This window comes from Rhinolophus ferrumequinum, chromosome 4 (genome assembly GCF_004115265.2).
Source record: "Rhinolophus ferrumequinum isolate MPI-CBG mRhiFer1 chromosome 4, mRhiFer1_v1.p, whole genome shotgun sequence".
Lineage (NCBI taxonomy): Eukaryota > Metazoa > Chordata > Mammalia > Chiroptera > Rhinolophidae > Rhinolophus > Rhinolophus ferrumequinum.
The window spans coordinates 6,770,606-6,790,581 of NC_046287.1; the positions used below are offsets into that span (position 1 = coordinate 6,770,606).

Sequence of the window (19,976 nt, forward strand, 5' to 3'; positions counted from 1 at the left end):
TTATATAAGACCGGGTCTTTTATTAATTTTTGTTCCAAAAGATGCATTACAGCTGATGGTCCGGCTAGGTCTATTTTCGGGGAAACACAGTATGTTACATCTGAAGTAAAAGCAGCACATTGATTAACTTTAAGTGCCCTCTTTCTTTTTTTCTGTACTAGTAAATACAGAGATAAAGATTGGTTCAACTTTATATCAAGAGCAGAGCTTCTTGTAGACATACTGCCTCCTAGTGGAAAGATCATGTTTTCGTATAGCTTATTTATATTTAGTCACTATGCTGTTCTTCACAAATTAAAATTACAATTAAATAAATTGTAGTTTGGTAATTAATACCTCCAAAAGAATCATATCACGAACTCTTATTTGATTTCCAAATTTAATTTTTCTGCTTAATAAAATGACAGCTGACATTTCCTATGTGCAGTTAAGTAGCAGTGCTTAGATTGAAAACAAAACTTATTAAAAATCATCATTGTGGTTGCAGCCTAAAAGTCCCAGAAACCTATATGCAGATGCTTAAGGGTAACAGAAACCTTGCAGGGGCAATAGCATATGATTATTTAACAACCTAGTCATTTTGTTTCTGAGTTGCTGAATCAGTATTTTTCACTCAATAAAACCGAAGGAGACAATTTTTCACTATATGCTTCTGCACCGAAAATACAAAATCATAGACAATCAAACATAATTTTTATTTGGTTTTTTAACATTTTCATACATAAAGTGAAACACGGCTGCCTAGTATTCTATAAATTTGTAAACTTCAAACAAAATTATGCACCGTGAAGAACTGGAAAGTTATCCACCTTTCTCAATGTGTGGAATTATTCCTTAATCTTTATTGTAACCATTAAATGAAAAGAATGGTTTCATGAGTTTGCAACTGCTGTCCTATGTTTTGTGTTTAATGCCTTTCCTGAATTGGAAGAAATGAGGTGTTTTGTTTAAATTTCACACTGAGTTATGAGTTGCATAGAATTAAATCAAATAAGGTTATCAGGTTGTGTCAACCTTAGAACACATATCAAGTACTGAAATTGTTGGTTTATTGACTGTCAACCTTTCACTGGATATTAAATATCTTGAGGGCTAGGACTGTAGTTTTTTAACTTGACCTAACACTTCAACAAAATTTTAACTGAGTGAATAAATGATTTTAACAAAAGATTGAAAAAAAACTAAAAAAAAGTTTGAAAAGAAAATTTTAATTCAGATATCTTTGATTAACTGTAAAATCTGCAATGAGATCCGCAATCACAAGATGTAGGTTCAAATCTACTTTATCACAAATTATGTGACTTTAACCTCAACCTCAGCGAGGCTCAATTTTCTCATCTGTATGAAAAGGGTAACAGCCGAACTATGTATTTCAGAGTAGCTGTAAAGGTAAAATGAGGTAATGTCTGTGAAAGTACTTCGTAAATATCCAACAAATGCAATTTTCTATTATTCTACTGTTTATTCATGTAAGATAAATATGTATAAGAAATCTTAAGTTGTGATGTGACAATTCATGTTAACATATATACCATATACCATTGTTTTCCAAATGAAAAACAGCTTAACTCCTGGCTTCATCCTCCAAATATACTTAAAACTACGCATACCCCACAAAAAAATATGCCTTCCCTCAAGATACAGCCCCCAGCACTTTCTCTAGTAAATACTGTAAAAGACACCTATGCATCTCCTTCCGCAAAACACTGAAATCTGACTCCCCACCACTTCCTGGAGAATGGCTTCAATATGGTTAATCCATTGGATTCTTCTCAGTCCTCATTTTACCTCTGAAGATTTCTTTTGAGTACCTCTTCTTTCTTCAAAATGACTATATTCTATTTTTTTCATACTTCTATGGTTATTTTTTTTTTACTGGTTCAGCTACTTGCTCTTCAAATGCAGGTGTTCTATGAGGTTTCATCCTTGGACTTTTTTCTCTCCCAGCAATTCTGCTTAGATGATCCAGCCTACTCCAATAGACTAAAGCATCATCTCTGCATAGCCAGCTTCTAAATCTGTGTCTTTTTCCTGGCTCCCTCCTAGGTTCCATGTCTCTGTTTCTAATTGTTAACCAAATATTTCCACCTGCATGTCTTCTGGTCTGTGTGTCCAACTCATTACCGTTCTCCCTTGTTTGAACCTCCCCCCTCCTTTTGTTGCCACGCAGGGTAGTCAGCCAAGCAGAAATCTTGGAGTCCTCAATGACGTCTCCACTCCCCCTCACCACTCATTTCCGTACCTACTAACAGGATCCACTGATTCCATCTCTGAAATGTCTCTCTGATCCATCAACTGTCTTCTCCATTTTAACGTCCACTGCCTTCATTCTGGCTTCACTATTTCTTTTTTACAGCAGTTTGATTGCCTCTGAACTAGTTTCTCTGCTTTGGTCTCTCTCATTTTAAATCCATCCTGTTAAATATGATGCCAAGGAAATAAAAACACTCCCCTACTTGTTATGCCTACCCTTTGCCTGGAAAATAAACTCCAAACTCTGACATGGCATTTGAGACCCTAAATAATATTCCCAACCCGTTTACCCAGTAAGTCCTGTCTACACCCTTCTTTCTCTAAAACATGTAGCACACTTTCAGTATTATGCCCTCATTCATGATCTTCCCTCAACCTGTTATGTTGTTTTTCATTTGTCCAAAGCCTGTACATCTTTCAGGCCCTTGTGATGTAATTTTCTCTGTAATATCTCCTCTACCCTGCCTTCCAGATAGAATAAATCCTTCCTTCTTCTGTACTCTTCTACTGCTATTAAAAATAAATTTAAGTGCTAGAAGCCTTTATCCCCTCCACTGCATTAGACTCAAAGGGAAAAGTCTTACCATTTTTATTTACCCTGTGCTTTACACCATGACTGATAAATAGAAGATTTCCAATAAATACTTAACAGACCTTTTCCTGATTCATGCAACAAATACAGAGAACAAACGTTAAGAGGAATCCTTATCTGTATAAAATGTATAAGCCACATCATACCGCCATTTTTGCCAGTTATTGTCAGAATCAAATGAAAATCATTTGGCTTTAGATAGTAGTGAAAATTTACCCTAAAGATGAATTATCCATTGTAATCCTTTGGTATTAAGTAAACCAAACAGCTAAATTTCTCTCTTGAAGTCAGTTTGGAAGGAGGCAGGAAACAGTCACATAAAAATCCAGACAAGTATCTGTAAAAATAAATAGAAATCAAATATGAGATCCTTTCTAGTGCTATTAGAATATCAAGGTGAGGATCATGTAGTCTATTAAAGTCTTTTGCGTATTAAAGGGTTCAAGACATTTTGAAGACTAAAAGTACTATTAATTCAATTAAAGGCAACCTTAAGGAAAATTAGATATATGCTAAAGGGTCAGTGCTAAATCACTGTAATGAAATATTTTTTGATAACTCTAAAAAACCTCTCTCTAATAAATGGTAATTTTATTAAATTACACTCAGTCTTGCTCTATGACTGAAGATCAGGTGTCAGCAAACTATAGCCTGTGGGCCAAACGTGGCCCTTCACTTGTTTTATAAATAAAGTTTTATTGAAACACAGCCAAACTCATTTGTTTCTGTATCATTCCTGTGTGCTTTTGCTCTGCAAAGTTGAGTAGTTGAGACACAGACTGTATGTCTCACAAAGCCTAAAATATTTACTATTTGGCTCTTTAAAGAAAATTGGCCAATGGAAATCTAGTTGACAACCAAGCCAGTTTGTGTGAGGATTTCTTAGTATTCTAGAATTTAGAATCATTATGTAAAAATTTCTTCTCAAAAAAAAAATAAAGAAAGGTATAAGGATGTTATGACGTAGCCATCCCTCTTCTGGATACTTACCAGAAAAACTTGAAAACACTTACATGGAAAGATATATGTAACCCTATGTTCACTGCAGCATTATTCACAATTGCCAAGACATGGAAACAACCTAAGTGTCATTTGATCAATGGTTGGATAAAGAGGATGTGGTACATATAAGCAATAGAATATTACTTGGCTGCAAGAAAAGATGAAATACTGCCATTTGTGACAACATGGATGGATCTTGAGAATATCATGCTAAGTGAAATAGTCAGACAGAAAAGGATAAGAACCTTATGATTTCACTCATATGTGGGTTATGAAACAAAAAGCAACAAACAAACAAGCAAACTCATAGACACAGACAACAGTATGGTGGTTACCAGAGTGGCAGGGAGTAATGGGAAAATGAAGAGGGACAAATATATGGTGACAGAAGAAAACTAGATTTTGGGTGGTGAGCACACAATGCAATATACAGATGGTGTATTATAAAGTTGTACACCTGAAACTTACATAATGTTATTAACTAATGTTACCCCAATAAATTTAATTTTTTAAAAAAGGATGTTATGATAGTAAAGTACATAGATTATTAAAGAATAAATTATTTTTTTATACCTTTAACATATGCATGCCTGATTATTCATTAACTAGGAAAAGGAGTGGCTGTTCTTTCTGTTAGACTATGTCACTGAAAATGAACTTTTCTACTACTATTGTTTCACTAAAAAGTGGAAACTTAATTCTTCCTATAGGAATAAAGGAGTAAATATAATTATCTTTAAAAATGAAGGGAGGGGAAGGTGGAAAGAAGAAGAAGGGGATGGGCGAGAGGGAGAGGAGTTGGGAGAGGGGAGGTAGAACCGACTGTACCTCATTCTCTAATTGATATGAAGCCAATCTGGGTACCAAAATTAAGGCCATCTCGGACATGGGAGAAGAACTTGTCAGGATGGCAGGATGTACAGAGGTTGAGATCTTGCTTCTGGTCCTCAATATTCTGAGGTAAAATTCCTCCCCGTTCTAGAAGAATCCTTAGCATAAAGATTTTTCAAAAGATAGCAAGAGTTTATTTTACCAATGGTCAAGGCAACATGAAAAAAATGTATGGATATTGGTGGAAAAGAATTGTGGGAAATATATGCTTGGAAGAGTACAAATTATTATTCAGTTACAGAACATGGACTAATCAGGAAATGGTAGATTTTATCACCATTTATCACCTAAATTCATATATGAAGTATATATACTTTCCATATTGTCCTGCAAACATAATCTGGGTACAGAATTGTGTTATCAAAACCAAGTTCTTATTTGAGAAGAAACTTTAAAGTTACCAGGGTATTTGTAAACAAGATTCATTTGATTCAGACAAGGCATGCTTTTTAGTCATTTGGTCTTCCCATCTCCTTTCCTTCTATTACCAAATTTTTCACACAAAATTTGTTTTTCCATAAAGACTTTATGATATGAAATATGACTATAAATTAGTGATACTTATTCCACAAGTACATTTAAAGATCCATTTCAATCCTTTCCACTTATGTGCTAAATGAGGCAGAATCTGGGCAAGGTTTTGCTGATTGGAATAGAAACACTATTCAAATCAGACATCAATTTTCCTTTGTATTACATACAGAAAGGACAAATTTTAACAGCTATTAATAGCAAAACTTCATAAATTCAAAAATGCAAGGGACCATAAAAATTTTGAATGTGACTGTGTTTATATCATCTAACATTTTTGGTAAGAAATATATTCCTCTAGTTAATTGGAGAATACAAATAATTTTAAAATATCAGCTTCCTGACAGTTTCTTGTAGTTAGGAAGATTTAGCTGGGGAATGGCTATGAAGTACATACCAACTTTTCTACATGAAGTTTAAGTAGCTCTCTTAAAACTATATGCCAACTGTTTCTTCCTTCACTTTTAAATCAAGAAGAGATACCATCCAGGAAAATTTCTGTTATGAAAACAGGTGAGAATAGATTTCATATTTAAAATGAGTTTTTGCGTACATGTATATGTCAGCGATTTAAATATCTGCCACCTGAATTTTTCTTAGATTTACTAATGGTTCCCTAATTTTCATTTTAGAAGCAATAAGCAAACTTGCAGTCTGGAATGAAATCAAACATACCTGGTGGCCTTACGAATGTCAACATAGGGATTTGGGGAGTCAAACAGCCGTACACATTCAGGATCAAGATTATGAAATGCCTTTGCTGATTCCCTTGGAAGCGTGAAGCAGCAAGGGCCTACTGACGGTCCCAGCACCACAATAATATCTTCCAAACGACAGGCATATTCTGCTCTCATAGCATTCACTGTAGCCATAGCAACACCTAACAAAGTACCTCTCCAACCTGGTAAATAAGAGAAAAAGAGAGAAAGAAAGTTAAAACATGACAAAATTTCACCTTAATTTATATCTAAGTTAAAAATGAGCAGTCAGTTGATGTATTTCTCGAAGTCCAGAAATAGTAAGGGAATCACAAACTTAAGCTAAATAATCAATTAACTAATTAAAATAACTGGTTTTTAAAGGAGGTATACCATATGTAGCACATGACATAGAAGAGACATTTAATGGGGGTGGGATCCCTTCCATTTCTTTTTTAAAATGTTGTGTCCTTTTAGTTTCCACTGGGATTATACCTTCTTAGTCTTCTCTGTCTCTCTCTTCCCGCCTTACTTTTTTAGCCACATTTTAAAAAAAACTGTGGAAGAAAAACGTAACATTTGCCATTTTAACCATTTTAAAGTGTACACTTCAGTAGTGTTAAATATATTTACATTGTGCAGGCAATCTCTACAAATTTTTCATCTTGCATAGTTAAAACTCTATACAAGTTATTAAACAATAAATCACCCTTTCCACCTTCCTCCAAACCATTCTACTTTGTTTCTATGAATTTGATTACTCCAGATACCTCATATAAGTGGAATCATACAGCATTTGTCTTTTTGTGATTAACTTTTTTCACTTAGCATAATGTCCTCAAGGTTCATTCATGTTGTAATACGTGTCAGGATTCCCTTCTTTTTAAAGGCTCAATAATATTCCATTGTATGTATACACCACATTTCTTATCCATTAATCCATCAATGGACACTTGAGTTGCTTCAATCTCTTGGCTATTGTGAACAATGCGCTATTAGCATGGGTTTGCAAATATCTGATTGAGATCCTGCTTTCAGTTCTTTTGGATATATATTCAGATATATACTCAGAAGTGGAATTGCTGGATAGTATGGTCCAGCAATTTTAATTCTACATTAAAATTTTTAAGGAAACACCGTATCGTTTTCCACAGCAGCTGCACCATTTGACATTCCCACCAATAGTGAATCAGGGTTCCAATTTCTCCGTATCCTCACCAAAACTTGTTACTTTGTTTTGCTTGTGTGTGTTTTTATGTATTAGCCATTTTAATGGGTGACATCTCACTGTGGTTTCAAAGATTTACATTTTCCTAGTTATGTGGAGCATCTGCAGGGAAGATGTTAAAGAAAATTTGCCTTCATTGGTTGGTGTGAGCTTTTGTCTACTAGCTTTTGTCTGTTACTGCATGTGAGGTGATGGTTAGCTTAGGGTTAAAAGAATTCTGTGCTGTGATTAGGGATTGAGTAAGTTCCCCCTTTGATCTCATTCTCCAGAGCAGGGGAAGATATGAGATGAGGTTGCTTTTCTGTCTCCCTTTGGTCTCATTATCCCAAGCAGGTAGTGCTTTTATGTTACATGAGGTTGCTTTTTTGTCTGTGCTGTGATTAGGAGTTGAGTAAATTCCCCCTTTGGACTCATTCTCCGGAGTAGGGGAGATACGAGATGATGTTGCTTTCTGTCTGTTTCACCCACATCAACAGATGAAGTGAGGAAGTGGCAAAGTTATATCAGGATGACAAGACAGACATGTTGCCAGGCTTTGGAAGACCTTGGGCCTATGGCCCCAAGCAGGAACAGTAGACATTGCTTGTCCGGATGAACTAGCCCTTCAGCCGGATAAGCAATATTTTTATCATTGACTGCCGGACCCTCCAGGAACTGGCCATTCCCAGAAAGGGAGCCAGGAACAAGACATCTGAGAAAATATATGACAGACTTCAGTTGGCAGTGTAATTTCATCATTTGGTCATTTGTCATTGGTGATTCTTCATCATTCTAACATTTTGAAGACTTCCAACGAAATGCAGCTTACAACATCAGTGCATGTCCTGACTTCCAGCCGTGAACATCGTGAGGTCTGGCTGTTGACCAATCTCTCCAGTGTTGTTCCCCATAGTCAGCCTTCTTGAGAACAGTTTGCAACTTCAAAAAGATGCCCTAACTTCCAACAATAACTGCAATAGCAACGGCAACAGCAGCAACATTCTTGAAAATTTGCTAGCATCTTAAAAACTTATATGCAGCTTGAAGCTTACATCAAAAGATGTCTTGACTTCTAGCAGCAACAACATTCTTGGGAACTAGCAAACAACGGTGTGGGAGATGCCTGAGTCTCTCAGCTACAGACCTGGCCACATTTTGATTTATGACTTTTTCAGGGCTGTTTTCCCTTGGTTTGGTGAGTTTTTGGCATCTACTATAATAGTTACTCACATGTAAAGCTTATCACTGCTTTTGGATAATCCTTAGTGATGTTATCTGTGTATTTAACTAGCTAAGTGATTTTTTGATCAATACTAAACATGTGTTGGGATCTCTTAAACTTATATGTATATATACTTCTTTGCCATGACATTGTTATCAATATATATAGTTTAGTCTTAATCACCTTTACTTTCTGACATTAACATATTCTATTAATTGCCTTTGTCTTGTTATTACATATTACAAAATAAATTGATTAGCTATTACTAAATAAATTAATTTCTCCCCCCTTTCTAGTGTACCCTCCTTCTTTTCCCCACTCATCATTACAGCACCTTTTCACATGCTTGTTGGTCATTTGTATATTATCTTTGAAGAAATGTCTATTTAAGTTCTTTGTCCATATTTTAATCAGGTTATTTGTTTTGTTGTTGTTGTTGAGTTGTAGGAGTTCCATATATATTCTGGATATTAACCCTTTGTCAGGTATATGAATTGCAAATATTCTCTCTCATTCCATGAGCTGCCTTTTACTTTGTTGATTGTGTCCTTTGATACAGAGAAGTTTTATATTTCGATGAAATCTAATTTATCTGTTTTTAATTTTGTTGCTTGTGCTTTTGTTGTCATATCTAAGAAACCATTGCCTAATCCAAGATCACAAGGATTTACACTTGTTTTCTTCTACGAGTTTTATAATTTTAGCTTACATGTAATTCTTTGATCCATTTTGAGTTAATTTTTATATATGATATAAGATAAGGGTCCACCATCCATTTTTTTGCATGTGAATATCCAGTTTTCCCAGCACCATTTGTTAAAGAGATTGTGCTTTTCCCATTGTATAGTCTAGGTACCTGGCTGAAAATGATTTGACCATATATGCAAGTGTTTATTTCTGGTGTCTCTATTCTATTCTATTGGTCTATATGTCTGTCTTTATGCCAGTACTATACTGTTTTGATTACTGTAGCTATGGATTATTTTTTGAAGTCAGGAAGTGTGAGACCACTAACTTTGTTCTTTTTCAATAGTTTCATTTTGACAGCTTTATCTTTGGTATTTTAAAACTTAATGTTTTAAAACCTAAGAAGTAACAAATAGTATTCCCTTTGTATATCCGGGAACTAAGATTCAAATTTTAAATAACTTTTGACAATGTCAGTTAGCAATCCTGATTTCTAGTCATCTGATTCCATCACTTTACCTAGGTCAAAAGAAAAATATGCCATTTTCTTATTTATCTATGGCCTAAAAACCAAAGTAGTCATAGATGTACAAGCAGAAGGAAATCCAAAAGATCATCCCTCATTTCACATAGAATCACAACCACTGGATAATATAAATGGTATTTTAAAAAACCTCCAGGAAACAAAACTTCATACATTGTCTTAATACATCATCTAAAGACTTTTATATTTTGTTCTTATCTTTAGAGAATAAAGCCACTACACTATAGCACATTAAACCAAATACAGTTTTCCCAACATTTCTTACTTGTCCTTATCTCCGTACCTTTATCCATGCTGCTGCCATCTTCATGAACAGTTTTTTGCAGTATGCCTAACCTTCCTGTTGCCCAATGCCTAGACTTTAAGGCTTCTCATCCAGAGGCAGGACCACTCCCTGGGGAGGGTTTTGAAAAGCATGAAGGCTTTTTTCTTTTTTTTATTACAATAATTGGGGATTTCGAAAACCAAGCAAACTGTCTGCAATGCAAGATTATCTTGCCCAAAATGTTAACTGTATCTCTTCTGAAAAACGCTGACATCTAGCCAAACCCATTCCTCAGGAATCAGCCCATGTATGTACTTCTGGAAATTCCACTCTGACTCACGCAATTTGACTTAGGTGTTCCTTTTATCTGTTTTTATAATAGGATTATGCTGAACCTACCCCTATCTTTACACTGATCACCCTGTAAAGCAATGAACTGTTTATTTGTCTGTCATGCTCTCCAGAAAGAAATTATCATTTTTCCTGTAATACAAAATTGGTAAAATCCTACATGCTTCATTAAGTTTACTTACCAGCGTGAGCAACACCACATGCTTTTTTGACAGGATCTGCAAAAACTATAGGTATACAGTCAGCACCAAGAGCCGCTACTGTGACTCCTCTCTGATTTGTGGTGATTCCATCGTAAGATTCAGGCTCCTTCCTTCCCATAACCCAAACGTCATTGGCATGATCAGTCTAATACCAGAGATGTGCAATAAAAATGTTTTGAAAGTAGAACTTCTCATACCATAAGTTTTTCTGAAAGTGCTTATTTTGTACAAAATCATATAACCAATTTAAGATTACTAGCATTCATTAAGTATATCACCTCTACATATGATAAAATAACAAATTTACTTATCATTTAACTTTTGGTATTATAATTTTTGCATATTTTATTGAAAGGAAAGCAGACTTTAACATTGAAAAATTCAATACTGTCCATAATGAACACCTCCCACTTGAAATGGATCCTTACGTGCAATACTTTCCACAAAGAACTAATTCATTTACCAAGAAATTTACCAAAGAAATTACCAAGTCAATGATATTTATACTTGTCCTAGACTCAAGTAAAGCTAGAATTCTGTAAGAAACAAGGCATTATCTCATCAATTGTACCCTAAGTTCCTGGTGTTGATTTAGAAAACAATGGCTTTTCTCTTCCACCATTTAGGAACCTTCCTTCTACGTTAAAAAGGGCAGTGGTACTATACTCTGTGAGAATTAGCTATACTTTTAGACATGAAGAGCTCCAGGTGAAATATATACATCATAGAATTGATTTTCAGGCTGTGGTCTATAGATATAAGAAAAACAACCCCAAGCATTATCCTAAAGTTCTAGATAAAACACCAGATACAAAAGTTAAATAGGTTGATTAAAGCTCATTAGTCATTAGTAGAGTCAAGAACAAACTTGAGAGCTTTCAAAATGTGCAACATAATTTTACCTTTATTCGGTAAAATTTCTTTGTATTAAATCCTGCGGCACTCCCCAACCTACGCAGATTTTCTTGAACAACTATCTTGGGATCTCTCCGTTTGGAACTACTGAAGAGATTGAATGAGCTGAGAGTTGGTATGTAAGATATCCCACCTGTTCTTGTAGTAAATCCATGTATGAAAATATCTGTTGAAGATAAGTCGTGAAGATTAAAAATATGTTAATACAAAATACTGTAAAGAGCATTACAAACTCTTATCTCTTGGTTAGACTTTCCCTGATCATCTCAACCTGCATTTGTTTATCTGGCATCTACTTTCCACAGCACCTTGACCCTCCATGTGTTCTTTTTACACACTGCTTTGTGTTTGTTTTACCTTTCCTTTGGGGTTATTGCTCTTCAGAGAATATCTTCTGTCCTATTTGTCTTTGTTATACTCAATAGCATATACTGTGTTTCCCCGAAAATAAGATCTAGCCGGACAATCAGCTCTAATGGGTCTTTTGGAGCAAAAATTAATATAAGACCCAGCCTTATTTTACTATAATGCAAGACCTGGTCTTACATAATACAATATAAGACCGGTGGCTTTGAAGGGAGTATTGCTTGATATCCCTTGACATCCTTAACACTACAAGACCACCTGTGACACTCCCATGTTGCAACTGATGCTACTGAGCACATAAACCCACAATAGCTGTGGGGACAGAGCCAGGAGTGCAGTTTCCAGGCTCTCACCCTCATGTGGAAAGGTGCTCACTCGGGTACTAATCGGCCATCAACTGTCATTGGATGGCCATCAGCTGTGGCTAGTTGGCCGTCAGCTGTAACCAGTGACAACTGGGCACTAATATAACAGCAGTGGCTACGCTAGCAGCAAATGGGGGCTAGCAAGAAGATGGTGGCTTAGCTAGCAAGAGCGGATTGAAGTTGGCGCGACAGATTGCAGCTAGCAAGTGAGGTTGGCTGGCAGAGAGAAGTGGACGGCAGGTTGCGGATAGTGTGGCTCCTGCTTCCTGAGTCTCCAACCCAGCCGCCAGTGAGAATATAGTGGTATGACTCCCCTATGTATGGCTCTGTTGGTGTTCCTTTTTGGCCTCACCATATCCTTCCTTCTTATGTGGGGAGCTGGAGCTGAGACCCTGCATGACACCCTGCATGACAATAGTCTACAAAAGAAAGGGCAAAAAAGAGGTGAACAACTTCAAAAGAAAGACTGGTTTTTCATGTGCCTGGTGAAAAAAAGGCAGTGTTTAACATACCTGGGATCAAAGGAGATGTGATAATGGTTAATTCTCCATTCAGTGCTGGAAGACTTCTTAAATACGTTTCTATTTCATTCTGGATTGCTTCTAGTTCTTGAGCTGTGATTATGTTAATTTCAGTGGACTGTTTCAACAGACCTCCCTTCAAAGTCAGCTGTAAATCTTCAAACTCAAAATTGTAAACATCTGTGAAGAGTTCATCAATAAAAGCTTTCATTAATGTCTTCCGGTGCGTGGGTACAATGACCTTAATGCTGCTCAGATTTTTTTCATCAATTTTTTGTTTAATGGTATACAAAGAGGCAGCCATGCTGGGATTGCTAACAGTCTCAAATTCTCTCAAGAGAGTTGACAATCCACTGCTCGTTTCTAATTCATAATTATCATGATCACCATCCTTTGGACAGCTGATGTTACTGCAACCCATTATGCAAAGGAACTTGGCCTTGGCTGCGTGGTGGCATCGAATAGCAGTCAATGTCTTCAGTAATGCCTGGTGATAGTTTTTCTGAGCATTCAATTTCAAACCAAAGAGATCAATCAATACTGCTTCTGCCATCTTTCAATAACTGTACAAAGTTCTTCAAAGAAGTCTTCGGTGCCCCCCAAAATCACCTGTAAAGAAAAATTAGCATAAATAATACAAAATTATATCAATTTTCTTATAGTTACAACAGAAATGTGTGGCTAGGGAAGCAAAGAGAATTGCATTGATCTAAAAGTGTAACCAAAATTGTAAGTCTAGAACCCTCCCAGAAAAGCTAGTCCACTATATGTCATGAGAATCATGACAATTCAAGTAAAGCCACCTCTTAATTCAAAGTATATGTACATCTTTGCAAAAAAAAAACAACAGTTCCTGTTTTGTTTTGTTTTTCATATAGCAAATTTTAAGTAGGGAATTAATTACTTGTGGATTTAGACCAAGTCCTATTTTTTAATTACATGGTGTCAATTTATGCGACATATCATTAATTCTGACATGGCTGGCATGTTAGGTCACATCCCTTCATACGAAATACCGGGGCCTTAAATTCAATATTTTAAGTGGGGCTGTACTTTCCAATCGCGTTTTTAAGGGATAAAAGCTGAGACGGCCTATTTCCTTCCAGGATTTACACAACACTCCAGGAATGGCAATGACCACAGAACCGACTGCCATTGGGCTCAGACGTGCGTCCTACCTGCTTTCCTGTTCAGTGCTGCCGTGAGATTCTCACCTCCAGCCCCAGTCCTCCGAGCCCAGGCTGTCGGTCCTTCTTGGGGGACCCGTTTTCGTGACCCCGTTTCCCCGCACGCTTTCCCCCTGCCGCCACTCCAAACCTCCACTCCCTACCGGGCAGGGCTCCCGCTCCAGTTCATTTCGCCAGAGCGCCACCGTGTCACCTGCCGCTCCAGCGCTGGGCCCGGCGGGGGCGCGTCTCCACCCGCCGGGACTCGTCCCCGACTCGGCGCCGCCCCTCTGGGACTTTCCGCCGCGCGGACGCTCCTCGCGGGCCGCCGAGCCGCCCCTCGGCTTCCGGCGCTCGGGGTGCCGCCAGCTGTCCGATCTGCCGCCCCCTGCCCGTCCCCGCCCGGAGGCCCCAGCACCCGGGCGCGTGTCCTCTGGGGTCCGAAGCCTCGTCGACGGCGGCGACGCCCGTCCCCCCTCAGCCACCTCACGCAGCGCAGCGCGGCCCGTGAGGCCGCGGACCGTGGGCTGTGGCCGGCCGCGCCCGCGCGGGGCAACCCCGGGAGGAGCCGAGCGCCGCGGCCGCCGCGGCCTCTGCAGTTCCGGGTCGGGGCGGCCGGTCGAGCCCGCTCCCCGCCGACGGAAGAGGAACCGGAACCAGACCGCGGAAGGCCCTCGGGCCGCAGTCAGGCGGGCGGCCGACGGCCCCGGGGTCACGTCGCACACTCCCGCCCGCCTGCGAACGGACGTCCTTCCCGCGTCCGCTCGTCCGTCCGGAGCCGCTGGGGGCGGGTCGCTGTCCCAGCAGTGAGGTCGGACACGGGGCCTCCCCAGAGCCCGGGCCTGAGGACCTCCCTCCGTCCGTCGGCACTCGGCAGGTCGTCCTCTCCGGGGCCCAAGTAATAGGACTCCTCTCTTTTGTGACGTTTGTGCTTGTTTCCAGAAACAAGTTGGTTGGGCCTTCCCTGGCGTGTGTAGCGATCCCGCCATTGTTGTTGACTGGAGCAGCCCCCTCTACTGCTCCTTCACCTGGCTTGACAAACACATGGGTCCTATAGGTCCTTTCAGAAATCTGTTGCACTAGTAGAAGGCACTAACCATTAGAATTGTGATACAGGTGCACATTTGCGTTCTTTACCAGCCCTCAAAGACTAGAACATTTATTTTTAAAAAGTTGAGCAGATGCGATTTGGATGCCATGGTAAAGGGAGAATAGAGCCAGCCTTCAAAGGGCGGGAGAAAGGATATTGTCAGGAGCTGGTCCTGAGGGAGGGAGAAGTCCCTCTTTCACACCGTTGCTTAGATGGTAGGTGGTGACGAGAACCTTTACCTGAAGGAAAGACGGGCTCGCTGGGAGTTAACAGCCCCTGGAGGCGGGCAAGTGCGTCTATTTGACCAGCGCCTGGGATCCCCAACCCAGAGTAGGAACCGACAGTTCAAGTAGCCCGACAGGTGTTTTTGTCAAAATTTGTATTTTCATTATTTTTGCTGGACATTTGTTACGAGCCCCGAGTGGTAGATGGTACAGCTGATCAGAAGGTACACTCTCTGCCCCGAGCTTGTTTTAGGTTAAATACATATTACCGTAAGCATAATACGGCTTCTAGTTGCATAGCCTGTTTCAAACATTTATCCCAGTTGTTGTAGACAATGGTGGGAATTCATTTTATTTCTCATTCCAAGTAGTGGCAGTACATTTAAAAAAATATTTCGCAGTTGGAAAGCTGTCAGGGAAGAGTTTGTCCTTCTGTTTTATTTGTATACCATTTCTTTTCCCCCATCTGCTTCTAACACTCATCTCCTTACACTCTTACCTCTAGGGACTCCACGCCAGATAGACCTTTGCAACCGAGTCTCTGGGAGTCAAGTCTGGGCATGTTTTGTTTTACTGTTTTGTTTTGTTTTGTTTTGTTTTGTTTTAATCTCTACTGATGATTCAAATGCATAATGAGGTTTGTAAAAACAACTGGCCTATTCCTAAACTTTGGGCGGGCCACATGATTTCATCCTTTACTTATGCTATTACTTCTATTTAGTACACCCTTCTCTTTATATAATACTTATTTAACTGTTGTTTGTTCAAGACCCTTCAAGCTCAAATGTGACTTCTTTGAATCCCCATCCCCTCACTAAACAGAATTAATTGCCTTTTCTTTAGCATTTTTTTTTCCATACAGAAGAAGCCCTCTCATTGATGCAGTCTGGACCCATAGCCAGGCAATAAATTGAAAAACTGGATTAAACATTGAATTGTACACTGTATATAACAGAACTTGCTGGTATATAAATTATATCCAAATAAAGCTGTTCAAAAGAAAAGTCAGTTAAACCAGAAAGTCATGAAAAAGTATAATGAAAAGTCATGAAAAAGTATAACATTTTATTTTAACTTAAAACACTTTTTAGGTTAACTGTATGCCCATTTGCCAATATAATGAGAAAGTCCAAGACTTTCTTTGCATGTGGCCTGCTGATTAATAAGAGTTCTGCCTCGTGTCTCTTGCATAAGCTATAACTCTAAACCACAAGCTAAGATTTCCCAAGATTTTGTTACTTTATGAGGAAAATAACTTAAAGGCATTTGGAAGCTATCTGAGACCAGAGTTCTTTCTAATCTTTCATAGTTACCTCACACATTCAAACAATTCACCTTTATTGGGTCTTTCCAAAATATTAAACATAGATTTTAAAGAAACAACAAATTTTATTTCTACATTGTTTCATTGGCTTGTATAACATTGAATTAAATTATGAAAGCACAGTGACAAGTACAACTGGCATAAACAGGTTCGGGAAGAAACACAAGTAACTCACTGTCAGATTTGTACAGGTCAGCTGGTAGCAGAGATGGGCAGAGTCACTAGAAAAGTAGCTTCTTAACCATTTAGCATTGAGCTTGAGCTTTTAGCATGATAGGGGAATTAGCTTATGATTTACAAAGGAAATAGAATGAGTTAATCATTAGAGGTTAAGTGGAATTAGACTTAGAGACTGTCTACTGTATCCCCTACATTTTAATTATTTGACTATCTTTTTCATAGAGACTTAGAGCATTTGCGTGCAGAGAGAATGCCTGTGTTAGGGGAAATCATTGGGGAAATCCCCATTCTTATGTCACTATGTGAATCACATGAGAACAAGTGGGATTTAAAGAACAACAAAAACTGAACAGTTGTTTTTAAGCCATTTGCACTAAAGTTTATGGATACGTCCAGAAAAGGAGATAAATATGTGTGTGTGTGTGTGTGTGTGTGTACATATATATATAAAAGGATATATGTATATATATGTGTGTATATATATACACACACACATATATATGTGTGTGTATATATATATATATACACACACGTGTGTGTGTGTGTGTGTGTGTGTATATATATATATATATATATAGCACATTTTCTTGTTAAAAGCTGTGGTAGTTTCCTAAGGTTGCCATAACAAATTACCAAAATTGGATGGCTTAAAACAACAAAAATGTGTTTATGGTCTCATAGTTATGGAGCAGCAGTCTCAGATCAAGGTGTTGTCAGGACCATGTTTGCTTCAGAGCTTTTCCTTGCCTCTTCCAGCTTCTGGTGGTTCTAGGTGTTCCTTGGCTCGCGGCTGCATGACTTGCGGCCCTAAGGCTCGGTCCTCACATGGTCTACTTTCCTGTGTGTCTTGAGTCTCAGATCGCCTCTATCATTCTCATAGAAGGACAGTGTGGAGATAAAGGCCAACCATAAGAGAACAAGCAAAGTCTCTTCAGAGCTTGCTAGAACAAGGGAGTCAGCCACCGTCACTTGTGTTTTGGGAGAGACTCAAAGGCAAGCAGAAGAGTGGGCAAGTTTTATAGTGGAAACATGTTCAGGTATGCCCCGATTGGAGGCTTTTGACATGGAGAAGCTAACTAGTAGCTTGGCTAACTAGAAGCAGGGCATCCTATGTGACTGGTTAAGGGGGCATATTTGCCTTTCTCTGGTTGGTCCCAAGTTGGAAGTAGGGACAAAAATTAGGGAAGCTGTCAGTTATTAATCAAGCACTGGCCATTTTGGCTCAACTGTTACATTGGTTATTGTTTAGCTTCCTGAATTGTTATTAGAGATAGAGGTCTGACTTCCTTCAAGTCTGACTTATGGATAGCAGGCTGGCTTCCTGGGTTGGTTATTGCAGTTAATAGGTGTGTGGATGTTGATTTCCTGGGTTGGTTGCTGCAGGCTGTGAGTCAGTCTTCTATTTTTATATGTTGTCTGGTACTGTGTATTTAGTCTAAACTATCTTTGAATTTAGTGTCCACTCTATATCCAGGATTATCTCATCTTGAGTTCCTTAACCTAATTATATCTGCAAAGACCCTTTTTCCAAGTAAGATCACATTCACAGGTTCTCAGGGTTAGGACATAGATATATTGGTGCCCTTCAACCTACTACAAGCTTCTCTTGGTTTAGAAATCATGCTTACTTGTTTATAGAGTGAAAAAAAGACCTTACCTCTTACTGTCCTAAATGAGACATGCAGATAAGTATGACTGGATTTCACCAAAGGCCTATATATACATTTTTCTTTTCCGCCAAACAATTGCCTGGGTATCTCTTAAAGCTTCAATTCAAGCTCTACACCAATCCTTGTATGTCTATACCCCAAAACAAGATATTTTTGTAGTCCAGTACTCTCTATACATTTAGAGAAATCCCACCTTGGGTAGAAATCTATAAGCAACATGTGTAACGTATGAATGTTGTCTATATTGTCTTTGATAGGAAATTAAGGACTATAACAAATCCTCTGGGTTTTTTTTTTCTTTTTTCTGTTTTCAGCATTTTGAAACTTTAATCTCATTGCCTAGCCAGAGGAGAGTATGATTTCTAGATTGAGCAGATTCTAAGACATTGACGTATAACAGGTACGCGATATATTTTTAATGGTTCAATTAATTCCTTTTGGATGACCCTGATGATGTCATAACTTCTTGAAAAGACGTGGTTGAAAAGACTTCTGGTCTTTTTTACTTAAAGTATGTGTTATTGATTCTTACTCATTTGTGCAATGTCACATTTTTTCCGGTTATGCTTCTTTGATTTGTTAGAATTGAACCATCCAGATCTCATTCTATCATGCTTATGACAAATATAGAACATAATTTGAAATTCCTTTGATTCCAGGAAAAAATTTTATCTCATCTTTCCCCAGGTTAACTTTTTTAGCTTATCCAGTCCAACGTCAGCTTTAATATTAAACTCCCCCTCCCATTTACAGAACAACAATTTCATACTTATGTGAAAATTATCTACAAAAATTTTCTTTCCTTGTTTTCTAATAAAATATCTCTTCTAAATATGTATTCCATTCAAAATGAACAATGGTGCTTATGTGACGTGGGTGCACATATACAACTGCCTTCTCTTACTTCTTCTATGCCAAAAGCTCTCAAAAGCCCTAGTGAAGTTTGGCAGTCTTGCTTTATTTTGCTCATTAACTTGGAGGGAGGTGTCAGGTGATGAGTTTCCAAAAGCTGGGACCACATTCTTATTCAAATTTCCTCCCAAGGGCCAAGTACAGGGGCTTACCTCTTGAATTCAAATGAGATCATGCACAAATCATGCCTATCACAGTGCTTTATTACATATTAAGTACCTAATAAATGTTAATTTGGATCCTAATTGTTTCAAATTCCATGCTTCCTGCTTGTTAGATGGATATGTGACCTGTGGCATACTTTCTAATTTCTCCAAGTCTCAGTTTCCTCATTTACAAAATATAGGCAAAAAAGAAAAAAATCTAGCTTGTAGGATTGTGCTGAGGAGGAAAAAGATAATCCACGTAAAAGCACCTTTAAAAGTGCTCGTTACTTAGTACTCAATAAATGTTGACTATAGTTAATAAAGAAGAATGGTGGTTTATTATAGTTTTGTTGTGTTGTTTTCTGTAAAACTACTTTTTTAGTTGAAAGTGTTTTAATGATTTTGTTTTATATGTAATTTTTGGATATTTACTATCAAATACTATAGGTATTGTAGGTTTTTTTGTTTATTTTGGAATCAGAGTTATTTAATTCATCTTTATATTCCCTACCATGCCTTGCATATAATATGCACCCACATATGTGGGTGGTTTGAGTGAAAGAGTAATTGGTACCATCTAGGCTCTAAACTCTTGTTTTCATTGATTTGTATAATCGTAATGAATTATCAGTAGATGGCAGTCGTTTGTTT

General features: G+C 38.0%; 2 protein-coding genes across 7 annotated transcripts in view; one reads left to right on the forward strand and one right to left on the reverse strand.

Annotated features, from left to right (window-relative positions):
• Positions 1–714: 714 nt before the first annotated feature.
• Positions 715–14,123, reverse strand: LACC1 (laccase domain containing 1). 4 transcript variants are annotated; one of them, XM_033104784.1, is made up of 7 exons: positions 12,605–12,741; positions 12,445–12,511; positions 11,349–11,527; positions 10,426–10,591; positions 5,945–6,170; positions 4,676–4,836; positions 715–3,182 (listed from the first exon to the last, which is right to left on the reverse strand). In XM_033104784.1, exons 2-6 carry the CDS (start codon positions 12,500–12,502, stop codon positions 4,677–4,679), a joined length of 789 nt encoding a protein of 262 aa, XP_032960675.1. In that variant the 5' UTR covers positions 12,503–12,511; positions 12,605–12,741; the 3' UTR covers positions 715–3,182; position 4,676. The 4 variants fall into 4 exon arrangements, with proteins under 4 accessions (XP_032960675.1, XP_032960674.1, XP_032960672.1 ...); XM_033104783.1 differs by lacking the exon at positions 12,445–12,511 and adding an exon at positions 13,994–14,123 and having other exon boundaries at positions 2,996–3,182; positions 12,605–13,222; XM_033104781.1 differs by lacking the exon at positions 12,445–12,511 and adding an exon at positions 13,944–14,079 and having other exon boundaries at positions 2,996–3,182; positions 12,605–13,222.
• Positions 14,124–14,568: 445 nt separating this feature from the next.
• CCDC122 (coiled-coil domain containing 122) overlaps positions 14,569–19,976 on the forward strand; it is a 34,931-nt gene continuing 29,523 nt past the window's right edge. For 2 of the 3 annotated variants that reach the window (XM_033104785.1, XM_033104787.1), the window contains exon 1: positions 18,582–18,667. The gene's annotated coding sequence lies outside the window, so the exon portion shown is untranslated. Of the gene's footprint in view, positions 14,678–18,581; positions 18,668–19,976 lie in introns of those variants that run through there. The other variant, XM_033104786.1, reaches the window with a different exon arrangement.

What these genes read in the sequence shown, in the direction of transcription:
- LACC1 (XM_033104783.1), bottom strand. Translation starts at nt 13,166, where the DNA reads ATGGCAGAAGCAGTATTGATTGATCTCTTTGGTTTGAAATTGAATGCT. An exon ending in CACATCTCCTTTGATCCCAG is followed by an intron (nt 11,528 to 12,604) that starts GTATGTTAAACA and finishes TATCTTCAACAG; the next exon opens with ATATTTTCATACATGGATTT. An exon ending in ATGTGGTGTTGCTCACGCTG is followed by an intron (nt 6,171 to 10,425) that starts GTAAGTAAACTT and finishes CTTATTTACCAG; the next exon opens with GTTGGAGAGGTACTTTGTTA.